The sequence below is a fragment of the Paroedura picta genome, chromosome 10, assembly GCF_049243985.1.
Source record: "Paroedura picta isolate Pp20150507F chromosome 10, Ppicta_v3.0, whole genome shotgun sequence".
In the NCBI taxonomy this organism is placed as follows: Eukaryota; Metazoa; Chordata; class Lepidosauria; order Squamata; family Gekkonidae; genus Paroedura; species Paroedura picta.
The window spans coordinates 67,859,387-67,883,366 of NC_135378.1; the positions used below are offsets into that span (position 1 = coordinate 67,859,387).

General features: G+C 48.3%; 2 protein-coding genes across 8 annotated transcripts in view; one reads left to right on the forward strand and one right to left on the reverse strand.

Moving 5' to 3' along the window:
• RPL34 (ribosomal protein L34) overlaps positions 1 to 23,980 on the reverse strand; it is a 305,621-nt gene that overhangs the window by 159,416 nt on the left and 122,225 nt on the right. The gene's annotated exons all lie outside the window — the stretch shown is intronic.
• The window catches only part of LEF1 (lymphoid enhancer binding factor 1), a 106,036-nt gene continuing 103,535 nt past the window's right edge, over positions 21,480 to 23,980 (forward strand). For 5 of the 7 annotated variants that reach the window (XR_013224881.1, XR_013224880.1, XM_077300643.1 and 2 more), the window contains exons 1-2: positions 21,480 to 21,962; positions 22,618 to 22,855. Coding sequence is in view for 4 of the 7 variants with exons in the window: in XM_077300643.1 (XP_077156758.1) it covers positions 22,637 to 22,855 (219 nt within the window). In the remaining 3 variants the exon portion in view is untranslated. Of the gene's footprint in view, positions 21,963 to 22,617; positions 22,856 to 23,502; positions 23,568 to 23,980 lie in introns of those variants that run through there. The other 2 variants (XM_077300645.1, XM_077300647.1) reach the window with 2 other exon arrangements.

Here is a 23,980-nt window from a genome sequence, read left to right on the forward strand (position 1 = left end):
TTAACATTGTTGTCCTCCCTTTGCTAAACTGGACACCAGTGGAGCAGGTGGGAGACTAATCACTGTCAGATCTTCTGCTCACAGGTTTTTATAACCTTAAAAAGTGACCAGTGTAAAAATGCCCCTCATTAATATTCACCATATATCTGCGAGAGGACCCAGTAGAATGTTTTTCAGAGACGTATCAGTTTCCCAAAATGTTTTCTTATTCAAATGCACTGTGTGTCCACCATGTAAGCCAAAGTCAGCATGCAGCATTTATTTTAAACAAGGAAATCCTAGTAGGCTTGTAATGTGTGAATTTCTTTTTATAAATGTCTACAGAGTATTCCATATTTATCCTCCCAAGTCACCAAGAGTTGCACATCAAAGAACATCTTTGCATTTATATAATAGATAACAGCTCAGGCTCCAGGGTTCATAAACTGAATTAACAATCTCACATTTGTATATCATAAAGATTAGGCAAGGGGGGACTTGCCACAGGTAAAAAAATAATTTTAAAGTCTTTCCAAAGCCACATTTTTTTTTATGGTTACAGTCTGAATTCAAGAGAGCAATGTATTGCTTTCTTTAGCAACACTCAAGGCCAAAAATATTTCTAGATTTTGAACGGTGGGTCATTTTTATAGTTGTCACAATCTGCATTTCATTGACTATCTCTTGCATAGCAGACAGGTCCATAAGACGTTCTAGTTCTCATGTCAAGGTTCAGCTAACAACAGAACATAGTCAGAAAAGTGTAAAAGACCAAATCAAGTTCAATCAAAATCTGCTCAAGACCCAGCCCCAAAGAAATTAAACTGGTCTCAATTTGAGCCAGGGCCTTTTTGATCCTGGCCCTAACTTGGGTGTAAACTGCATGGAGCTTTTATTCAAATCCCAGGTCGATTCAGTCCCTGCCGTCTATACAGAATGCGATTTCCATTTTGATTTTGGGTGATTTAAATTTTCCTTCTGCAACAAGGATTGATCCAGAGTGACCCTACCTTTATTCTGCGATATCTTAGAGTGCTTTTAACCCTCGATATTTTAAGAATCGAATTGAGAAAGTAGGCTGTTTTGAATCAGGGCTTTGCTCTGTGGTAGAGAACTCCTGATTGGCCAAAACCGCTCATGTGACAAGCTTGCCTTAAAGGAGAAGCCCCTAATTTCTCTCAACTTCTGTCGGTCTTGGATTTTCTTTTCCCACCTCTGCCTTCTTCGATCCTCCCCCCCCCCCCAAAGAAAAGAAAGAGGCTCCCTGCTTGGCTCCTCTCCCTCCCCCTTCAAGAAAAGAAAGAAAGAGGCTTGGCTCCCCCACCCTTCTGAACTACCCTAACCATGTGCAGAACACTTTTCTGTTTCAATGGGGGGGGAGGAAGACCCGAGTTCAAATCGATCTGAATTCAACAGAATTGACAATGGAATAAACAAAGTAAGTGCAGCCTCTGCCCTGGTTGAATGCTCTGCCTGGGAAGATCAAGGCCTTGTGGACCTTAAGCAGTTCCACAGAGCTAGTCCACTAGGCCAATGGCTGAGGCCTAGGATACATCATAATTTCAGCTGGCCTCCCTGCCTATGTCATGCCTATTCCATCAAGTCAATCCTATTTAGGAGTTGTCATGTATATACTGCCTCCTCCTTTGTCTCTGGACAAACTGTGGCATTAGTTAGGGGCAAATAACATTGTTTTTTTTGAATGTTCATTTCTTGGCACTTTTAGGAAAAATATTTTAATATATTTAATGTAAATTATAACTGTAATATTCAATTTCAAATTTTATATTATCTGGATTGTATATTATTATCTGCTGACCCTGTAAACCCATCCTGCATCTTTGCGGAAGGGCGGCTAAAAATACAAAAATAAATAAGCGAGCGGAATTCTTGTGCAGATCACAAGGCAAACCAAGCAACATCTTCCACTCTGATTGGCTTGCAGCAAGGTCAGCTATGACTGGTTTCAGCTACCATTTCATGTTGAGGCTGCCGAGATCTTCCTGCTCTGTTGCTGCTTGCTCGCTTGCCACCAGTAGAATTAATTTTTTCCTGAGGAGCTGAATGACAAGAATTTTATCACAATGCAGAAAGCAAATGAATAAGTTGGTTCTGGCACTCTGGCTCAGCTATCAGTCTGTCATTAGAATCCCATTGCATTTGCAGCTGTTATAACTGAATGCTCAGTTTGCCTTAAAGCCACAATTACATTTACTTATTTTAAAAAGGTATATAGTGCCTCTCCAGAGACCAGCTCAGTTTGGCACTAAAACAGTAAAACAAAACAAGGCAATAAAAACAACTCAAGACCATAAAATCAAGGCAAGCTATAAAAATAACATAATACAAACATTGATCTGTCTAAAACAATATTTGTAAAAGAGTCCTAAAGCTAGAAGGATGAAAGCCTGGGTAAAATATAATAACTCACTTAAGATCTCATCAGTTTTACTTATAGGAATGTTTAGCCTGTTGCTTAGCATACATTTATTTATCAATTGCATGGGACTGCATGGGAAATAGTCAAAGGAATCTGACCGGCTTCATGGAAGGGCATCATGGAAGTCAGGTGTTTGTTTGTTTATTATATTTCTATACCACCACTCCCGGCACAGCCGGCTTGTGGTGGTTTACAATAAAATATAGCATAAAAACACCATAAGAACCATAACATCATAGCATCATAACTAACACTACCCAAAAATACAGATGGATTTAACAGAACAGATGGACCAAATTCATTGAAGGGTCTATTAATAGCTATTAGACCATTAGCTAAATAAACTGAGCACACAGGTAGAAGAATAGTTTGAATGTCATAAGTCAAGGCAAAAAAGGAAGGATGGACGCTTCTGAGGTTCTCAGCTCAGGGGCATCTGACCCGACATTTCAAAAGACGATTGTGGATCTTGGTTGATACAACATGATCAGCCATGTCATGATAGGTGTCATTGGGGTTTTTCAAATGAATATAGTGTGAGAACCAATAAACTGAATACCATCTCCAATTTATACAATACAAATTCTGAAGAGGCCTTTTAAATTACAATGTTACATTGCTAGTACAGTGGTGCTCCAGAGGCTGGCAATGGTGATCCACCTCTGTTCATCTCTGACCCTGAAAACCCTACTGGGTTGCCATAAGTCAATTGTGATTTGAAGGGCACTTTCTACCACCACAGTGGTAATCTCCCACAGAGAGTCACACTTGCAAAAGTGTACATAACAAAATACCCGAGTTGAAGATATGTACAGAAATTGCTATTTTGGATCATTACCATGAGGTTCCAGAACAGTATTAGAGATCCAGGATTCTTAGTGAAACAAAACTAATGTTCCTGAAGAATCTCTGTTGCTTCAACTTTGGGTACTGCAGTGCTAGCAAGAGGCATATGTTTGCGTCCTTCCTTGATTCCTTAAGCAACAGCATTTACCCTTCCAATCAGATCCTTGTAGAGGAGGAACACAGAGAGCTTCCTGCCAATCTCCTTTGGAGACAAGCTACAAAAAGATGCAGTTATCTGTCCCTCCCTCCTTTGCTGGGGCAGAACCCTTTTGTTCTTCTATGGCTATATAAATATAGAGCTCAAAAGACCATTGAATATAATAGGAGCCAGGAATATCAATTAACTTGCATGGGCTCTATTGAAAAACATTACAGTACACAAAGGGTGCATCAAAAATGCCACACAGATTTAGAGACACCTGCCCTGGCCTTGGAATGACAGTTGCCAGTCTGGGATGATGATCCCTGGAACTGGAATCGGTAGTCCAAAACTGAAATGACAGCCCAAGGGACCATCACTCCACTCTGGGATTGGAATGACAGTCTCCACAGTATTTTATCTAGCTGCTGGGACTATCATTCTACTCTCAGGGGGGCATCATTCCACGGAGGCTGCCATGCCAGACCAAAGACAGGTTTCTTGGAATCCATTCCACAAGGTCGTTGGAACTTTTGTGCACTATAATACATTTCATTGGAGCCTATGAAAGTCAATAGGCATTTCCCATTGAAAACAATGGTCTCTAATTCTGAAGCAACACAGATTGGAATCCTGACAGGATAAGGCTGTACCTGGAAATAGGAAAAACAAGGTAAACATTCCACACACTCACCCCAAAGTCCGGATCTGAAGCCATAATTACATTTCTCTTCTAATTACTCTCAACCCAAACAGCCACGTTTCTTTCCATCCCTGGCATGAGGCCTGTACCTCAGGGACATTCCTAGGTTCCCTTTTCCTCCAGGGGCAACTGTTTCAGGATAGAGCCCACTTGCAAGACAGAAGCCCTGTGGGGCATGGCCCTTGCTCACTTTCTTGAAACACGGGACAGGCACCGTTTGCCACAGGGGATATTTATTTGTTTGTTTGTTTGATTGATTTTTATCCTGCCACTTTCTGTAGACTTGTGGCAGGTTACATAAAAGCAGATAAAATCCCAGTAAAACCGATCAACTACCCTTTAAAAACAGATCTAAGAAGGTGGCATAATCCCCATCTACCTTCCCCCATCCTCAGCCAATCACCACAGGGGGGTGGGGTTGCATGGTGTTAAAGCATTGTCTGGAGGAGGGGCCTCAGTTGTTCCTGACCCTGACCTCAACCAAAGACCTGCCGGAAGAGCTCCGTTTTACAAGCCCTGCGGAACTCAGACAGCTCCATTAGGGCACTCAGCTCTTCTGGGAGCTCATTCCACCAGGTTGGGTCCAGGACTGAGAAAACCCTGGCCCGAGTTGAGGCCAGCCATGCTTCCCTGGGACCAAGGACCATGAGCAGGTTAGCACCTGCAGAGCGGAGAGTTCTGCGGGGGAGGATAAGGGGACATGTCAAAGAACAGCCACATAAGGGAGCTGAGCAACCAAGTAGAATATCACTGCTCCAGTATTGAATGTATAGTAAAAAGTTAAGAAAGGGTTAAGCAACTGGGCCATTATGGAATGTGCATTCTGGCTTCCACGGTTCTTTCAGCTTATTTTCATTTTCTAGTAACTGCTGAGTTTTACCCTTTGGAGGCTGCCCATTTGTTGCCTGAACAAAAAGAATTCCTGTTCAAATGACCAGCACTGTGAGCCCCTGCAATTTGGGAAGGAACTGTTCCCGAGTGTAACATAATCCTTGGTAGTGCATGCATCATGCTCACCCCAAAATCTGACAGTCTTGACAGACTATATACCGACCCATTGCTGGAAGTTTCTCTTCCAGCCCAGGCTTGCTTGTCCTATCACCGACTGATATTCTGTTTGACACTGAGTGGGAGGTGGGGGGAAATGCCTGGGATTCAGATGACTAACTCTGAAACACTTATGCTAAAAGCTCAATCAAATTTTGGTAGTAACAATAACATTGTTGCAGGCTTCAGTGACCTCAAACTGCACTGACATGCAAGATGAATGAATGAATTAACTATTCATAGCTCCCAGTGGAGGGTCTAGTAATTAAGATGTAACTTAAACTACCAGAGTAGCAATAGTTAGTGTTCTAGCGTGATGGTCTACAGACCCTTTATCTTGATAGGGCTTCCTAAAACTAGACTGATTCTGACTTTTTTCAGGCCCCAAAATGCACTAAATAAATTTAGAAGCCATTTATTCCAGGGTAACTAAGGTTATCAATCTCCAAGTGGGGGCTGGAGATAGCCCAGAATTACAACTGCTCCTCAGATGACATAGATCAGTTTCTCTGGATAAAACAGCTGAACTGGAGAATGAATTCTATGGCATTATACCTTGCTGAGGTTGCTTCCCTCCCCAACTTTGCCTTGGGGCTTAATCCCCAAATTTCCAGGAACTCTACTTTCAACCATGGCAACTTAAGAGGGAGCTGACTTCTGTAGCTGGTAGCTCCATTGTGATTCCAGATCTCCAACTCTCACCTGGATGTTAACAACCCAAGAAGAAGAAGAAGAAGAAGAGTTGGTTCTTATATGCCGCTTTTCCCTACCCGAAGGAGGCTCAAAGCGGCTTACAGTCGCCTTCCCATTCCTCTCCCCACAACAGACACCCTGTGGGGTGGGTGAGGCTGAGAGAGCCCTGATATCACTGCCCAGTCAGAACAGTGCCATGGAGAGCCCAAGGTCACCCAGCTGGCTGCATGTGGGGGAGCGCAGAATCGAACCCGGCTTGCCAGATTAGAAGTCCGCACTCCTAACCACTACACCAAACTGGCTCTAGAAGAAGACTGAAGGAGGAAAAAAGAAGCTATGAGGACTTTCAGGAAAGGGGAAGAGGAAATAGTAGAAGGGAAAATAAGATGCCTCTCTCAAGTCCTTGCATGTTCCAACTTGTTATATTTTTATTGTATTCCTCCAATAGCTATTTTATGGTCTATCCATTTTCATCCCACCGTTCTTCCAAGGAGCTCCTAAGCAGCATGCATATGGTTCTGCTTTACTTTATTTAACTTTTACAAAATAGCCTTAGGAGGTAGGTTCAGCTGAGGGACAGGATTGTTTCCTAATTAATTGGGGGAAGTTAGCTATTAATGGGGATGTAGTGAGAAGGGGTAACTCGAGATCTCCACCAATGTTTACAGGGATTGTTCCCTTAGAGAAACTCAATATAAACCAGTCAGATATTAAACTCTAAAGGTTTTTTATTAAGGCAAATTAAAGAGGGACAGCAAACACACAAAAACTATACTGAAACATACACACAAGACTAAGAAAATAAGGGAGGGAGACAGTATTTTGGGGTAAGGCAACATTACCAGTCACAATGTGGAGAAGTTCATGTTCAGCAGCAAAACAACTAGCATTTTATTCAAGGAGAAGCTGACATTCTTAAGGTGTCCTTTCATTTAGATAATCTCAACATAGAAATGTGGCCAAATTTTTGCATCAAATTGCATCAGGACTGCTGTTAAGGGCAATGTGTTGTAAACTTTTAATTCCTTTTGGGTTCTTTCTATTTACTTCGTATTTTTATGCTTACATATACTAATTTTAACTGTGTTATAGTTAAAGGATTTGAATTTGAATGGAAGAAGAGGGACCTACACACAAGTTCAGTGTATGTCTGGATCTAAGAACACCCCCACACATCACTGGTGGTTGATATAAGCAAATGTTCCTCAGGACAATGCTGATATCTTTGCCCCCCAAACAATAATGATTTGATGGGATCTCCAGAGTTTAAACAATGATCTGGGGAAAACATAGATAGTTCCCAGGAGATAAACAATGGCTGTGATTGATTTACCTGAGGTGAACAAATTGCATTAAACAGCTCTTGATGATCCTCAGATCAGATGGGAAAGTTATTAAGTTTGAGAAAGGTGTTAAGTATTGCTAAATTAAGGTGAGCAGATGCCAGGGAAGTGAGATTGGGAAATTGATGAACTAGTCCCAAATTCCTGTGAAACCCATTGTCCTAAATTATGCATCTCCCTGAGTGGAGGATGTTGCCAGTGAGTCAGCAGTTCCTTCTGGCATGCCCTAAGCCATATGTTCAGGCCTGTTCTGGAAGACTAGCATCCACATCTGTGGGACAAACAGTGTGTCTGCACTTAGGATCTAGCTGCCATCTATTTTAGAGTCATTTTCAGCCAGGCAATGTAGTGCGATTTATATTTCATTTGATATTAAAGGAAGGGAGTGTATGTCTTTCTAACTATACAGTGCCCCTCAATGAGAGGAGGAGTCTGACTGCTAATAGGATGACTCACCCAGTGAGTACCACTGGTGATTAGGAAAGATCCAACTCAGTTTGCTAATCACTACGGGCTCTCATCAGCTTCCTCTGACAGAATCACAGTTGTATCCCCATTTCCAGAATCTCTGCAACTGAACTGAACAACTGAACTCAGTTTGCTAATCACTACGGGCTCTCATCAGCTTCCTCTGACAGAATCACAGTTGTATCCCCATTTCCAGAATCTCTGCAACTGAACATGTAAATGAAGCCCAAACAGCTATGCTGATTAGGTTATCTTTACCACCGATTCTATAGACCAGGGGTGGGCAAACATGATCATGGGAATTGTAGTCTATGGACATCGGGAGGGCCACAGTTTGCCCACCTCTGCTATAGATACATCCATCACTAAACGGCAGCATCTGATTCTACTAATTTGTGAGGCTCACATATACCCAGCATTTATAGAAATGAAATATTCTCGTTTGAGTGCTGGATAAAATCAGCTAACTACTTCTTAAATATTTCAGATCCTCATTTGCTTCCTACATTTTAATGCTGTGAACTTGCTGCAGTAATGCTTTCCAGGGCAAATGTAAGACATTATTAACACCAGAAGCAGAAAATCTAGAACTCCTTGGCCTCAAACACATGCAAGAAAAACAGTGTAGGTAGAGCTCGATTTTTGACCCTGTCACTGAAGTCAGTACAAGTACTTAGTGTTGCTTAGATCATATCCTTAATAAAGAACTGACAGTTTGTCACCTTTTCATGGAACCCCAAATCTGTTGGCTGTAGGATTACCAACAGCCTTGAGAAGAAGAAAAAAAGAGTCCTGTCTCTTCAATAGAGGCTTAATGGTATATTATGTCCCAGATTATATTTACCCCTGTGACATGAAAAGCTTCAGCTGCCCACTTCCACACAATAAGTCTCTATTAATGGGGCGGGAGTTTTCTTTCTTCAAACCATTAGCAACTGCAGCAGTCCCCTTCACTCTGGTCTAATCATATCATCAACCTCCTTGCCTATTCAAAACAAGGCCAAATTAACCATAGACAGCCACCTTGATTTGTTTGGCTCTGTGTTGTTTTCTCTCTGGTGCCATCTCAGTACTAGTCGCTATCAAGTGGTCCATCTCTGGACCGCTACTGGACTTCACACAGAATACCTGATATTTTTATTTATTTATTATTATATTTATATACCGCCCTCCCCGGAGGCTCGGGGCGGTTTACATAGAACATATGAACAAGACGTGAAACAATCTATATTAATAACCATACAATAATATTAATAACTAATGGCTGTAACAGTATAACAATATAATAGTATAAACCAGTGGTCCCCAACCTGTGGGCCGCGGCCCGGTGCCATGGCCGCGAAGGCCATGGCGCTGGGCTGCGGCTCCCTCTCCCCGCCCCCCCCCACAGTAAAAAACTTCCCAGGCTGCAAGCTTGCGGCCCGGGAAGCTTCTTACTGCGGGAGGGCGGGGAGAGGGAAGCAGGGCCGGCCGCGCCCGTGTGGGTGCGGCCCGTTGCGCGGGTGCGGCCGATGCGCGGGTGCGGCCGATGCGTGGACATGGCCCGCGCGGGCCGCGCCACGATGCCCTGCCGGTCCCCAACCTCAGAAAGGTTGGGGACCACTGGTATAAACAATGCTACAGTGCAACAGTACAAACAGGTCCAGAGCACTCTGGTGGAGTTCTGGGGGGGGGGGGACAGGGGCCCTTCAGTTGCTGTTGGCGATTGCAGAGATTGCAGAGATAAGAAGCCATCTGAACAATGCTGCAGACCTGAAATCAATATTGTTCACTGCACAATTCTACAGCCTGTGCTTCTGCTTCCAGGCCGCATCAATCACTTCCTAGTCATTTAAGTTCCTTTGAGACCTTGGTTGAAGAAATTGGGATGTCGAAAGGAATGAATTCTTCTCCCAAAGAAAATCCGCATCTCCATTGTGGCTTACTCTGGTATGCACATTTTTCTTGCACACCAGATCTGCATTTTGCCCATGTGCAGTAGTCTAGATCGGAAACAAGTTCAAGGAACCTCAAGGGGGAAGCCGCTAGTGGGGAGGTGATGAGAGGTCACAGATTCAGAGGAAGCATGCAGATTCCACCACGCTGCATTGCTGTCTTACTTAACTAGCACAAGATTCCTGAGTTTTCATGCCTTTAAGAAGGCAGCTGCTTCCTCTCCTGTTACTGCTCTTTCTCATCGTGTGGAGCAGAGAGGCAGAACTGAACACATTGGAAGAGGGACAGGGCCCAAGTTTTGGGGCAAGATGACTCCCAGTGTCCTCTCAGTCACAACCACTTAAAGACTGAATCTCCAAGAGGAAGGAGCGGAGCATGAGTTCTTCACACTCGCCGAAGCTTCTTTGGCAAAGCTAGAATGAAAGCAAGAAGAAACTGCAAACCACAGAAGAAGTGGGAGCGTGCCATCGAGGCACAACATGATCTCCTCCAAAGACAGGGAAGATGGCAACCTCTGCAACTAACCACCGCATTCGCATTTGACAGAGGAGAAATTCAGCCTCTGACACCTCCCCACACACCCATGAGTCAATATCTGAGCTCCATGCACTCACTGAAAAGCAAGTCTCTATGTCTAGGGAGAGAGAACTAAGGAAAATTAAGGTGTTTGTGTATTAAGAACCACCATTAATCTTCAGCATTTGCCCTGGTTTCTGGAATCATAGAATTGGAAGGGACCTCCATGGTCATCTTGTCCAAACCCAAGCACAATGCAAGAACTCACAACTGCCTGCCTACCCACAGTGTCCCCAATTTCATGTCCAAGGGACACACAAAAAATCTCCAGAATTCAGTCTGACCTGGAGGGAATTCACCTACCATCCCACAGTGGTGATCAGCAATTCCCTGGGTATAAAAGTAAGGGCCACAAGAGACAAACACTGGCACATCCCTTCCTGCCCACCCACTCATAATCTACCTAAATTCATAAGATCAGCACTTTTTTCAGGTGACTATCTAGCCTCTGCTTCAAAACCTCCAAAGGAGGAGAACCCAACATCTCCTGAGGAAGCCTGTTCCACTGAGGAACCATTGACAGGAACTTCTTCTGGATGTTTAGTTGAAAATTCTTTTGAATTAATTTCAACCCATTGGTTCTGGTCTGACCCTGTGGGGCAACAGAAAACAATTCTCCTCCATCTTCTATATGACAGCGCTTCAAGTATTTGAAGATGGCTATCAGATCCCTTCTCAGTCATCTTCTCTCCAGGCTAAACAGACCAAGCTCCCTCAACCTTTCCTCCTAAGACTTGGTCTCCAAACCCTTCAACATCTTTGTAGCCCTCCTCTGGACACGCTCCAATTTTTCCACATATTTCATCAGTTGTGGTGCCCAGAACTGAACACAGTACTCCAAGGTCTAACCAGAGCGGAGTAAAGTGGTAACATCACCTCACGTGATCTGGACACTATACTTCTTTTAACACAGACCCAAATCCTGTTTGCCTCTTTAATAAACTTCTTAAGACATCCCCCATTGGAAGTGAGTTCCCATACCACCACCTATTCCCAGCTTCAAGACACAGATGGGTCGGTGCCATTCTTCCTGCCCTGCTGATGAGCCTGTGTGTTAAAACAGCCTCCTCATTATCTGAGCTCAGACCAATTTCAGGTCAAATCAAAGAGTTTCACATAGGCCAGCTTCCATGCTTCGGGTGCTGCCTGTCACCTTCAGGCCGCAGGTTCAAATCTGGCCCACCTCCATGATGCTGGAAAGCTGCTACCATCTGGTGACAGCTCAGAGATCTGTGTGAAGTGAATGAGGAAGCCGTAGCCTTTTTTTTTAAGAGAAGAGGTGTTATCATCACATTGAGAAGCACCAGTTGGTACTTTTGGTCACTAGACTGAGCAAGAGGCCAAGGCTTCCCTCCTGGGAATGCTCTTGGCAAGGGAATATTAAAACAAATGACAATCAGTGCTAGGTGCAAGGATTTTTTCTAAATCACGACTACAAACAGGACAGCAACATCTGCAGGAAGGAGAGGAGATGAAACAAGAGATGAAAGGAGAATCCGTGAAGCTGGCCAAGGTGGAGAAGGAAGGTGCTCGGTGGGTCAGAAGACTCAAAGGCAGTGAGGCCACCCAGAAATCAGATCCTGGGAGACTCCTACCTTGTTGAATGTGGAGGGAGAGGAAGCAGGATGCAGCCAGTGAAGGAATACTAGGAGGGCAGTCACACTGTGTTGGCATTTTCCCACACTCTATGGAGGGCTGGAATCTTAGAGCACTGTGGCATGCTGATGTGATGAAGCAACTTTGTGGGTTATTTGCTAGAAGTGATGTTGTGTTATCAGAGGAACTTCAATAGACACACACACACACACCATCCCTCTTTCCCCTGGTTGCCAGTCATGGGCTGGCAGCCCACCTTCATATCCAGAGACAGTAAACTTCTGAATATCAGTTCTTGGAGTCAGCTTCGGAAGAAGGCCTTAGTATGTATGCCCTGGGAGTTGGCCACTGTGTGAAACAAGATGCTGGATTAGATGGACAACTGGTCTGACTCAACAGGATAAATGTTTTCTACAGGAACAAAAATTCTATTTGTACTGAATTCCTTTGATGTTGCTTAGTGGGCCAGTTCATCAGCCCATACTGCACATTATATATAGGTCCAAATCAAAAGCACCAATAAGGATTGAGAGAGGGTAGGAAGATTGTCTCTTATATTTTAAATCACAAGTGACTATTCTTCCATGACATCTATGTTTCTGATAACTCTCGAGATTATTATAACATGTAACCTCAACAAATGTTCTTAAATAGCACTGAAAAAATATATATATTAAAATAATCTTGACGATATCCAAGACCTTTAACCTTTACCTCTAATCTTCCTTCTTGCTGAAATTTTCCTGTCTCAACCCTCCTTCCTAATGTGAAAGGTCACTCCCACTTCCTAATGCAGGTTAACTAGAGTAAGCAAACTTGTGTTGAACAATTTACATTATCAGTGAAAGCTAAGATAAGCATCAAGCAAGATGCCAGTAGTTGTGTGAACTAGGCCAAAGTTCTGTTTGTTTTTTTTCTTTCATGGTTGCATTTCTACCTTACATCAGGCCTCTAAGGCAGAAAGATTAGAAAAATGATGAATTGGAGACTTACAGGGCAATCCTAAAAGCAGCTTCTTGTAACTAAGCCCCATTGATTAACATGGGATTTACTTTTTAGAAGACCTTTTTAGGGTTGCTCCATTCATCACACAAGCAGCATAGTCATTTTTAAGTTCACTCAGAGGCAATCCCACTCTGTTCAGTGGGACCTTACCAGGCTGTACTTCTAGGCACACTCAACTGAATACACCCACATCTCAAGCGAGCTCCTTGGTACACCGAGGAGCTTTGCAGCAGGAAATTGGAACTGAGATGGCTAAAGTGAGTGTGGCATTAGCCAGCTGCCTGGAAGCAGAGTCGTCTGAAACTCAATCCTTCAAAGATGGAGGTCCTGTGGCTGGGTAGGACAGGACCATGTGTGGATGGTGTGCAGCTTTCAGTGGCTCACTCTGCCAGGAACCTGGGTGTGATCCTGGATGCTTCCCGCTCAATGGAAGCTCAGGTCACAAGTGTAGCACAACTAGAATTTTACCACCTTTGTCAAGCCAAGCTACTAGCACCCTACTTGGTCCCAAAACTCCTAGCCACAGTAATCCATGTGACGGTCACCTTTAGACTGGACTTCTGCAAGTCGCTCTAGGCAGGCCTGCCTAAAACCCTGATCTAGAAACTACAGCTGGTCCAAAACATAGCAGCATATCCTTAATAAAGAACTGACAGCAAAAGGGAGCTCTTCCGCCAGACCTCTGAAATCCCACTCAGAAATCCATTTACCTAAACTGAACCATGGACCTATTTGATCGTTGTCTTGGTTAAACTGTTATCTGAACCGCCCTGAGCCTCAGGGGAGGGCGGTATACAAATGTAATTAATTAATGGTCTGTATGTTAACTACTGAGCTACAGCCCCACATGAGAACACCCATTAGAAGAGAAAGAAGAGCTGGGTTTTATACCCCTTTCTTGCTACTCAAAAGTGTCATAGTGTCTTACATTCACTTTCCCTTCCTCTCCCCTCAACAGACACTCTGTGAGGTAGGTGGGGCTGATACCAATTCTGCACAAACGGAAAAGGCCAGGCCAGTGCCTGTATGGCAGCGGGGGCTAATCCCTACTGCCAAAGGACATCAGTGCCGGCCCATCCCCGTCGCAGGCCTGGTCCACTTTGGGGCCTCCATTGCCCCACGGGAAAGGAACACTTCAGCCTAGCTTGAAAGTTTCATTAAAATTCAGCTCATGTTTCTTACTCTTAATTTTTACCCATCTCAATTACCACTGTATTATTTATTTCACATTAGTCTATTCACTTGTAAGTTATTTTGAGGATTAATTCAACGAATGTGATATTCATTCTTTGTCTCTCCAGCAATTACATTTACAAATCATTTCTTATTCAAACAAAAGCTTATATAGTCAAGAACTATGCAGAGAGAACTTACATTTCTGATTGCATTAATTTCAGATTGGGGTATGCATTGGGGGGATAACTCTGCATTTTGATGCACATGCGTATTCCCACCCGCCCCCCTGTGTAGAGATGCTGGACTTCCTTGGTAGTCTTCCACCCAAATGTTGACCATGGCTCACCCTGCTAGCACCCAAGAGGTGACCAGGGCAGGGTCTTTTCAGGTTTGCTTTTGCTGTCAAGTTAATAGCAGGCTTATGGAGTTCCCAAAGTGTTTTCAGGACCAGAGGCATTCAGGGGTGGTTTGCCATTGCTTGCCTCCTATCAGAACCCTGGTACTCCTTGGAGGTCTCCCACCAAATACTAACTAGGACTGACATTGATTCCAGTAGGGCAGGGGTAGTCAAACTGCGGTCCTCCAGATGTCCATGGTCTACAATTCCCAGGAGCCCCCTGAGACTACAATTCCCAGGAGCATTCGCTGGCAGGGGGCTCCTGGGAATTGTAGTCCATGGACATCTGGAGGGCCGCAGTTTGACTACCCCTGCAGTAGGGCTTACTCCCCGAAAGCATGCATAGAAACGCCACTTTACTATGAGTTTGGGTGTTCTGTCCTATCCAGGTTCTAGGAATGCCAGTTCCCGGGTGAGACCTGGGGAATGCCCCAATTTTACAGCTCATCTCCAGGCGACTCTTTCCCTGGACAAAACAACTGCCTTGGAGGGTAGACTTGATAGCATTATACGCCACTGAGGTGCCTTCCCCAGCAGGTACTAACTCCCCCCCCAAAAAAAAAATAAAACAATTTCCAAGCAGGCCAACAACTGAGAATCCTGCTCTGATCGACTTGGTTGGGCTTATTTGAGGAACATCATTTTATGGCTACAATCACTGATAGGTGCAGATCCAACTTTTACTCTCTTCCATTGCAGATTTCTGATGGTCCAATTCATTTGTTGCTGTTTTCTTCCTTTTTTAAGCCCAGGCAATGGGCTGAGGTCACTAGAAATCACGGGTGAATTAAGACACAGGGACAATTTTAAAACCCTTTTTGGCATCCTTCTGAGGATTTTCTTTTTTATTCTAATACTCCCCACAGATGCCCCGCACAGTAGAGGTCGAAGCTAAATAGCTTCCTGGGGTTTGAAGACTGTTAACATCAGCAAATGTCCCTGGACGCATGGCTGCTAAAAATACTTGTCCTCCTCCCACTCACCCCCGTTTTTACAGCTTTGCTGCTAGATGGTCTCCTCCGACTCCTCAACCCCCACCCCAGCACCCACCCCCAAGCACCACAGATCTGCCAGAGCTTACTGAATCTGAAAGGAGACTCCCTAATTAGGGATTAATCCGGGAGGCAGTTTCCCTTCCAGCGCAGAGCTGTTATAAGGTTTTTGCAGTGAGTCACTGGGAAAGGGGGGAGGGGGCATAAAACCTCGCGTCGGCACCTTTGTTCTGATTGTTTCAGCTGGAGAGAGAAAAAGAGAGGGGCAAGGCATAGTAGGTTTGTCGCTGAAATAATATTGACATAGGAAGACACTGAGCTACACGAAGTGCGAACTGCGGAACAAGCCATTCTTCTTCTCCTAAAATAATGGCCCAAAACGCCCAACAGAAATCTGGAAAGGGGGGGGGGGAGCTCGCTCGTTTCCGCCGATTGCTTTTATTTTTTTTGCACCATGTGCTCCAAGCTCCCTCCAGCCAGCCTGTTCAGGGGCTGGAAAGAGTCCAGGCTTGGAGTTTCTCCCCCCCCCTTCCACATTTCAGATCCAACTCCCCAAACTCTTTGATCTTCCTTTCTGTCTCCTTACCCGGAAGAGAACCCTTGCCTGCTCAGCTGGGAGCTCGAAGCACACGTGGAAAACCTGGCCCGGCTCCATGATGTTGCCAAATTTAGTCATACAAAGAGGCCCGAAAGGGGAAGAAAAGGAGGATGAAAGAGACAGCCGGCGGGACATCAAAGGCAACCGCCGCTCCGCCCCTGCGCGCCCCAGAACCCCACCCTCTGCCTATATAAGGGCAAGCTCGGCGCAGCGGCCTTTTCTCACGCAAGCCCTCTGCGCTCGCCCGCCAGGCTCTGGGTCGCTTGAAGTAAAGTACACTTTTCCACGCAACTCGAAGAGAAACAAACATTTCCTTTTTTTTTTTTTGTAACAGCTGCAAGAAGAAGACGGACGCACTGGCCGTGGTTTTTGTGCTTCAGAAACTTAATTCCCCCTTCTGGTCTCCCCCGCCCCCTGCAGCCCCGCATTTGTTTTTCACTAAGAACTCTGCCTCCAGGCAGGCTAAAGTCTGCAGGGTAACTTAGTCCGAAGCGCAGCTGGATTTAACTCCCCCCTAAATCGGCACACGACGGACTGCGCCCTCGGCACCCTTCCTAAAAAGTCCCAGGCCAATCCTCTGCAGAGATCCTGCGGTAGAAAGCCGTCAAAATCGCCGGGCTTAGTCCGCGGGAACTCCGCCAGCACCGTCCATGGAAATGAAGGGTAGCTCACCCCGATGGTCGCTCGCTCGCAGCCCTGCGGGGATCCCCGGTTTTCCACCGCCCTTCTCTGCGTAGTCAATCCACCACGGTGCTGGTTAGGCGCCAAGAGACCGCTTCGGGGCATGTACAGAATGTTCTGGCCCTACCAACTGCCCGCGGCTTCCGGGCAGTACCGGGAGAGAGAGCGAGAGAGATCGCCCGTTCCTTTTCCCCTCCCATCTGCCTGCTAAAAGTCGGACTCTTCGCAGCTTTTCCTCGTTGATGCTGCCTCGTCTGCCTTCCAGCAGATTTAGTCACGTCCTGAGGTCTGTCTGGGGCTCGAGAGGAACTCCCCGGACTGGCACTTCGGCTGCAGGGTCGTTAAATGAGCACCAGGCCGGTCACCAGACCGAATCTGGCCCGTGGGTCCATTTTACGCACTTTGACTCACCTCGTTAACAGAAGAGGGAGCAGCCCCCCCCTCATTCCTCCCCCCCCCCCCGCTGCCGCCCAGTTTCGCAATCTGAAGCGGCCAAACTGGCATGTTCTCGAACATCTCGCCCTGCTTCAGCGTCTCTGGCCAGCCAGCACCCTGCCCGACACCGTTATTCATCTTTAACCGGGACTGCCTTCCCTTCGCTTTCGGCTGAGGACGAGCCGAGTGACGGGAAGTGGAAGCGCCAAGAACGGGGCTCGTCCGCCTGCCTAGTTGGCGTGTGCGAAGAAGGAGTGACCCCGGGGCTCTTTGCATCCCAGCCAAGCAGCCCGGCTTTCACGGCCCGGCAGAGGCCGATCTCCCATACCCCCAAACTCAGGCCCCGGTTCCCGCCCCTCCCCCACCTGCTAGCTCCTCGGATCTTGCGTGTCCTCGGCTCATGTGCAAACAAACCGCGCTAGAACACGCTTCGGTTGTCTGCAGGTCCCTCGTTCGGGCGTCTTTCTCGCGGGGTCCCCGCAAGGGCGCCTTAAACCGAAGCCCCAGACGCGCTCCCGAGAGCCAGCGCGGTGTAGTGGTTAAGAGCGGCCGGCTCTGATCCGGAGAACCGGGTTGGATTCTCCTCTCTTCCACATGCAGCCAGGTCGGTGACCTCGACGTAGCTCCAGTTCTCTTTTGACAGTTCTCACGGAGCTCTCTCAGCCTCACCTGTCTGTTGTGGGGGGAAGAAGGGCAAGGTGTTTGTAAGCTGCTTTGGGATTCCATCGGGTAGGGGAAAGTGGGGTACAGAAACCCAGCTCTTCTTCTTTCGGAGAAGTGCAGTTAGATCAGAGTCTATTAGGCCCTTAAAGACCAAGCAAGGCGAGAGTCCACGCTCCCTGTCTTAGACACAGTAGAAGTGGCGATCTTGAATCCTTTAATCCTACCCTCTGAAACGTTGGGAGGAGGGGGATCCGACAGAACTCAATTGGGACGACCATTGAAAGGGTAAAAGCTTCCTTTTGGGGTGTTACAAGCCAGAACACCCTGGGAGTGTTTATTGCTCCTAGTCCTATTGCGTTGTCCATTCGAAGTCAGTTGCATTCTTTTGTGCCTCTTTCTGTACTCTGTGATCCGCCTTGAGTGTCAGCAAGAAAGGCGGGCTATAAATAAACAAGTCCTCCTTCCGAAATGAAGTGCAGGAGTAAATCCCGCAAAACCCAGTGGGGCTTATTCCCGAAGAAACGCACTCTGTTTCCTAACACCACCTAAGCCTCCTCCCTTCTGCTCCCCTTCCTATGCTATGGGGAGCCCAGGCTTGGAAACAGACTCGCTCATCCCACCTTATGAACCCAGAGTCCCGGCAGCTTCGCGTTGTCTCCACTCAAATCTGGTGTTGGAGATGAGGTTTTGCTGAGTTTAACCGCTTGTCATAAATCTTTAAACTTCTCTTTGCCTCCAGCCACCACCCCCTCCCTTTCTCTCTTTAGAAGACTCCCTCCCCATCTCCTTTTTAATTTTTTTTAAGGTTTTGGGAAAACCTCCAGCCCACATGAAAGGGACGAGGGGATCCTTTTTGGCTTCAATTAAAAAGGGGGGGGGGGAACAAAACTAGGAGGGGTACGGCTCTTTTCTCTTTAATTAAACACCCAGTTTATTGGGCTGCAGACTAATTGGGTAACACACCGGTGCTGCTGTTGGGATGGTCGCCCTTCTAGGTCCACGGAGAAAGGCATGTCTGCAACTCGGCTTGTCTTTCGCAATGCCTCTTTATCTTAAAAAAAAAAATGAAGCGTGCCAGTTGCAAATTGCAAGACATTATGGTGAAGGAGAAAAGCGTTTTTATCAGGCTGTGGGTAGGTAGGCGAAGGAGGAGGGGGGAAACCACATACATTCAGGGCAAACTTCAGAAAGAGGCACAAATCCTTCCCCTAATTGTTTTATTAGAGGGATCAGATTAATACTAAACCTTCGTGTGAACAGCATTCCCTGGAGAAAGCCGCTCTCGCCCCCTCCCGCCTCCTCCGGGCCCCGGGAACAGTAAACACCCCCGAAATTGACGCAAATCTCGTTGGAACTGGAAAGGATTTCGCCATCCCGTCTCGATTCTTAATGGCAATTCCAATCGATTGGACACGTGCTAATTGGAGACCCAAATGCTAATCGTTGCGACAGCTAAAGAGTTCTGCAGCGCCTTTCTTTTCCTAGGGTATTATACTTTCTGTAGGTGTTCGATTTTCAACAAAGAGATCTTCTGACGTATATTTCTCCCCCACAAGGCGTTCCCCCTCCCCTTTACAAACTACTGTTCTCTCTGCCTTGCGTAAACGTGGTCTCCCTGTAAACAGCAAGAGTCCAAAATCACACGCGCCTGTTAAAGACAATCTTGAGCTTATCTAAAGAGTCTCTCTCGGTTTTCCAAGGCAGAAGATCTCCGCTAGAAAACATCAAATGGAGCCTCCCCTTTAAGCGCTAATTCTCCCCACCACACACCCCACTTAAGTGGCTCCCATTAGGTAGTTTAAACTACAATAATCTCCAGGGCAAAGGGAGGGATTCTGCAAATGAGAATGGCAGTCCAAACAATTAACATGAAGGGGAAAATAGGATTCGAATTAGGCGGAACAAGATCAAAACTTAACAAATCGCCCTTTAGCCGTCTCCGTGTTTTCCAAGGAGCAAACCGAGGGCTCCTCCACACACAGGCAAACCCAAGTAGTCTCTCCAAAGGACTGCACACACTGGAGTGGGAGTCTTACTCCTTTCAACCCGTTTGCAGCCCATCCTGGGGAAGCGAGGGATTCCAAGGGGAAATTTCCAGGCGAGTCTGCAACGTTTACTTGGGAATACGCTTCACAGATCTCAGGAAGATCTACTTCCGAGTAAACACGAAGAGCGGATCGGCCTGCAGTTTGTGCTATCGGAGGCTGTCAGACATCCCCCCCCCCCAATTTTCTCCTCTCCCTTTCAGGTGGATTTTGCACCTCAACTGGATTTTTGAGTTGGAGAAGGGAAATGATCGCGAGAACGACGCAGGTGCTTTTCAATCCAAATTTCATCTTGTCACAAGTATCCTGCCCATTCCCCGTATCACACCGGACTGAATGGCTCCGGTTTCCCCCTTCATATATGCACACGAAATAGAGGCTACAATCCTAACATCGCACCACATCCTGGTGGACTCAGCGAGACCTATTCCCGAGTAAATGTGAGAGATCATAAGTATTTTCCCCCGTCCCCCATAAACTAGCCCTACCACCCCATCCCCCTCAATAGAACATGCTTTTTTTTCTCCTCCTTGTAGGTAACAAAGTATTGAATGCAGGGGGCCAAGAACAATTTCTTCGCGCAGCCCGATCCTATATCTGTTTGTCAGGGAGAAACGTCCTCTGAATTCGGTTTGGCCATCAGGATTACAACCTTAAATTACAGAGGAGGATGGAGTCCCGTTCTCAGTTTTCTGCTCCTCCTAAGTAAGAAATCTTCAGTATCCTGACCAGAAGTCTACATGGCTCCGTCCAGGATTTCAATGTTGGTCCCTTCCTGTATTTAAAGAAAAGCCCCCCCCCCCAAGCTGGAAGAGTATAAACAACCCACACCCTCCCCACACATATTCCAATCCCTCTTTTCAGATCAACAAAACAAATTTTCCTCTGTAATTCGCTCGCCGAAAAGGGGGAAGTCTCAACAAAGCAGCCCTAGAAAAACATCCTTGTTTCAGATTTGTATGAAGATGTTCAGATAACTATGATTGTTTGCCCTCTCTGGAGAGGTCTCCTTGGGGAAGGCGAGAGTGAATTAGAAACCTCCACCCCTTGCAACGGCAATTCCCCCGCTCGTCTTCTCCTCCACCCTTCATTCAGTCATCCAGAATAATAATGATAAATATAATAAATATAATAATAATAAACGATGCCAGGAGAATTGGGCGGTGGTGAGGGAGGGACGCGAGGGGCAATCATCAAAGGGATTCAAGTGTACACCAAAAGAGTCTTCCTGGAGCAGGGCGGGGGGGGGGGATTACATTTTTGACCTATTTTCTGACTCTCAATTTTATTATTTATTTATTACTACACCTTCCCCCCCCCGCCCACCAACCCCCAGTCTCGCCTACTTGCTGCCTCTGACATAACCCCTTTCGCTTAGGCAGGACTCGTCGTGGGGGTGGGGCTTGTTTTAACTTCTCTCCGGTCCGAGGGCGATTCTCGCGCCAAGGTCTTCGGTGCGTTTGATGCGAGCGCCGCTGCCGCCGCGCCGTTGGCTCCCTAAGCTGGGTTTGGGTTGTTTTCCTCCCCTTCTCCTTGTCGGCGCGGATACATTTCCTTTTCTCTCCCCCTCTCCAGAGCGTCTATCAATGCGCTGTCACTCAGAGCGGCGGCTTCTCTTTCATCTTCGTTCCTCCCGCCCCCTCCCTTTCAAGCCAGCCAGCTAGAGCGCGAGGGGGAGGAGGAGGAGGAGGAGGAGGAGGGGAGGAGTGGGTGGAGGGGATGTGAAAGTTACATGACGGCCGTGGGGAGCGGGAGAGCGACGCACAGGCGCGCTCGGCTGGTTTGCCGCTTCCCCGCAGCCCGACTGCGCCCGAGGTTCGCCCCTGTCGCCCGCCCGCACGCCCCGGCGCAGGAGGCAGAGGAGCCGCGCCCCCCGGGAAGGCGCGCAAACCGGAGCCGCCGGAGCCGCTACCGCGCGCCGCTTTGTGGATTGCGATGGCGCGCTAATTGGATCGCGAAGAGCGGCTGCCTCGCTTGACAGGCGAAGCAGCAGCAGCAGCAGCAGCAGAGCGGGGCGGCTGCGCAGAGGCTTGGCGGGTCGCGTTGGGGAAGTCACCTCGCTGCTGCCTTTCAGGAACTTCCCTTCTCCCTCTCTCTTCCCCTTCCTCGTCCTCACCTGAAGGATTCTCCAGAGCCGGCGCCCGACAGGAGCAGAGGCCAGCCCGGGAGCCAACTCCCGACAAGGGACAAAGGCGGAGAGCCCTGGTGGGTGGCTGCGCCTTGCCTGCCCTCTGACGCCCGAGACACCCCCCACCCCCACCCCCACCCCCACCCCCACCCCCACCCCCACCCCCACCCCGGGCCCGTGCGGGGCTGCTCCGGCATCCTCCTCCCATCTCCCGAGCGAGAGAGAAAAAAGGAACTCCCCCCCCCCCCAGTGACTCGTCTCTCCAAGGCGATGGGCGACGCTGCGGCTCCGGGGCAAAGTTCTTCCCCTTTGCAATCGGACGCTGATATTGACTGGACTTTCCCGAGAGAGAGAGACGGGGGGGGGGGGGGACACCGGTCCTCTCTCTCTGTGTGTCTCTGCAGAGACCCGACACAACTTGGGAGGGGGTCACAAACTTGCCCAGAGTTTCCTGTCCTCCGGCGCTACAGACACAACATAGACCGCGGCGGAGGGGAGGGGAGGGGAGGGGGTGATGGCGGCGCGGGTGTTCCCCCCCTTTTTTTTTCAAAGCAGCCCAAACTGAGGCGGCCGCTCCGTCCCCGCTCCCCTCCCCCAGGTGTTTGCGTATGGATGGGAGGGAGCGTGCGGGGGGGGCGGGGGCCGGGAGCGAAGCGCGCCGCTGGGGAAAGCCGCTTCTTAACGTCCCTGCTGCCTGTTCTCCCTTCCTTCTTGCTGGCCGGGGCGGAGCAGCCTCCAGCGCGCGGCGACCATGCCTCAGCTCTCGGGGGCCGGCGGCGGCGGCGGCGGCGGGGGGGATCCGGAGCTCTGCGCCACCGACGAGATGATCCCTTTCAAGGACGAAGGCGACCCGCAGAAGGAGAAGATCTTCGCCGAGATCAGCCACCCGGAGGAGGAAGGGGACCTGGCCGACATCAAGTCGTCGCTGGTGAACGAGTCGGAAACCATCCCCAGCAGCAACGGGCACGAGGCGAGTGGGAGGCCCGGCCGGAGCGGGATCCCGGGCGGAGGGAGGGCAGCTAACTTGCGGCGCCCCAAGGGGAGTTGTGCTCCGAGAAGCAGCCCCTTGCGCGCTTTGGGTGGGCTGGGGGGAGGGAGGAATCCCGGGGGCTTCCTCGTGGCCGTGTAAGGACCCTCCCCCCCCCCCCCCCGCGCATCTCTAGCAATGCATCCGAAGGGCCGATCGGTAACTTTCCTGGGCGCTCTGCGCACCAGCGGGTGGCTCTCGGGGCCACGAGGGACTTGGCGCTTGGACGCCGTCGGAGGGCTTCCTGGTCGTGCCTGCTGATTCCCAGCGAGAGAGCGAGCGAGCGCTTGCAGGCGGGCGGGAGGAAGGGTGTGTGCGGCGTGGAAAGCGGCCAGCCGCCAAGTGGGATCCTGTGCTGGCCACGGCGCTTTGAAAGCCGATCCGCCGCAGTTCCCCCTGAATGAGCCGCGCTGGGCGTGCGGAGGAGGGAGGGAGCGGAGTCTGGCACTCAACACTTTTTTTTTTCCTCCTTCGGAATTGGGGGGGGGGAGGGGGGAGGGCGGCCGTGCACAAAGGCTGAAGAGCAGCGCCTGTATTGTTTATCCGAGGCTTTCATCTTCCTGTTTCCCCCGTCCAAGTTTAAACAGATCTTGGCGGAGGCTCAAGTCGCCTTCTCCCACCTATCTCCACGGGGCTCCTGGCTTCTTGTTTTCTGGTGCGTTTTGCTATCAGGGTTGGAACCGAAGCCTCCCGCCTGGCCCAAGATTAAAACGTCCCTCTCGTGCCCTGCTCTGAATATTATCAAGGTTGCTCCTGGAGGTGCCCTTGCCGGGATGTACACAGTGAGCAGGAACGGAACACGGAGCAACACGTGTGTCTCCGCGGAGCTCTCTCACTCCTGAGGGACTCTGAGTGGAACAGGGCACTGGGGAGAACAGCTGGAAACATCGTGGGTTCCAAAGGGAAAGAGGGTCTTCTGGTTGGCTACAAAGTTCTAAAGTTAGTCCTCAGTTAAGCTTGCTGATGCCAAATTAGCACCAGGCAGGCAAACCTCCTGGTTGCCAAAAGAAATATCTGAAGGCTCAGCTGACTCATGAGCTCATATTGACAGAAGTTGCAAGTCAGTAG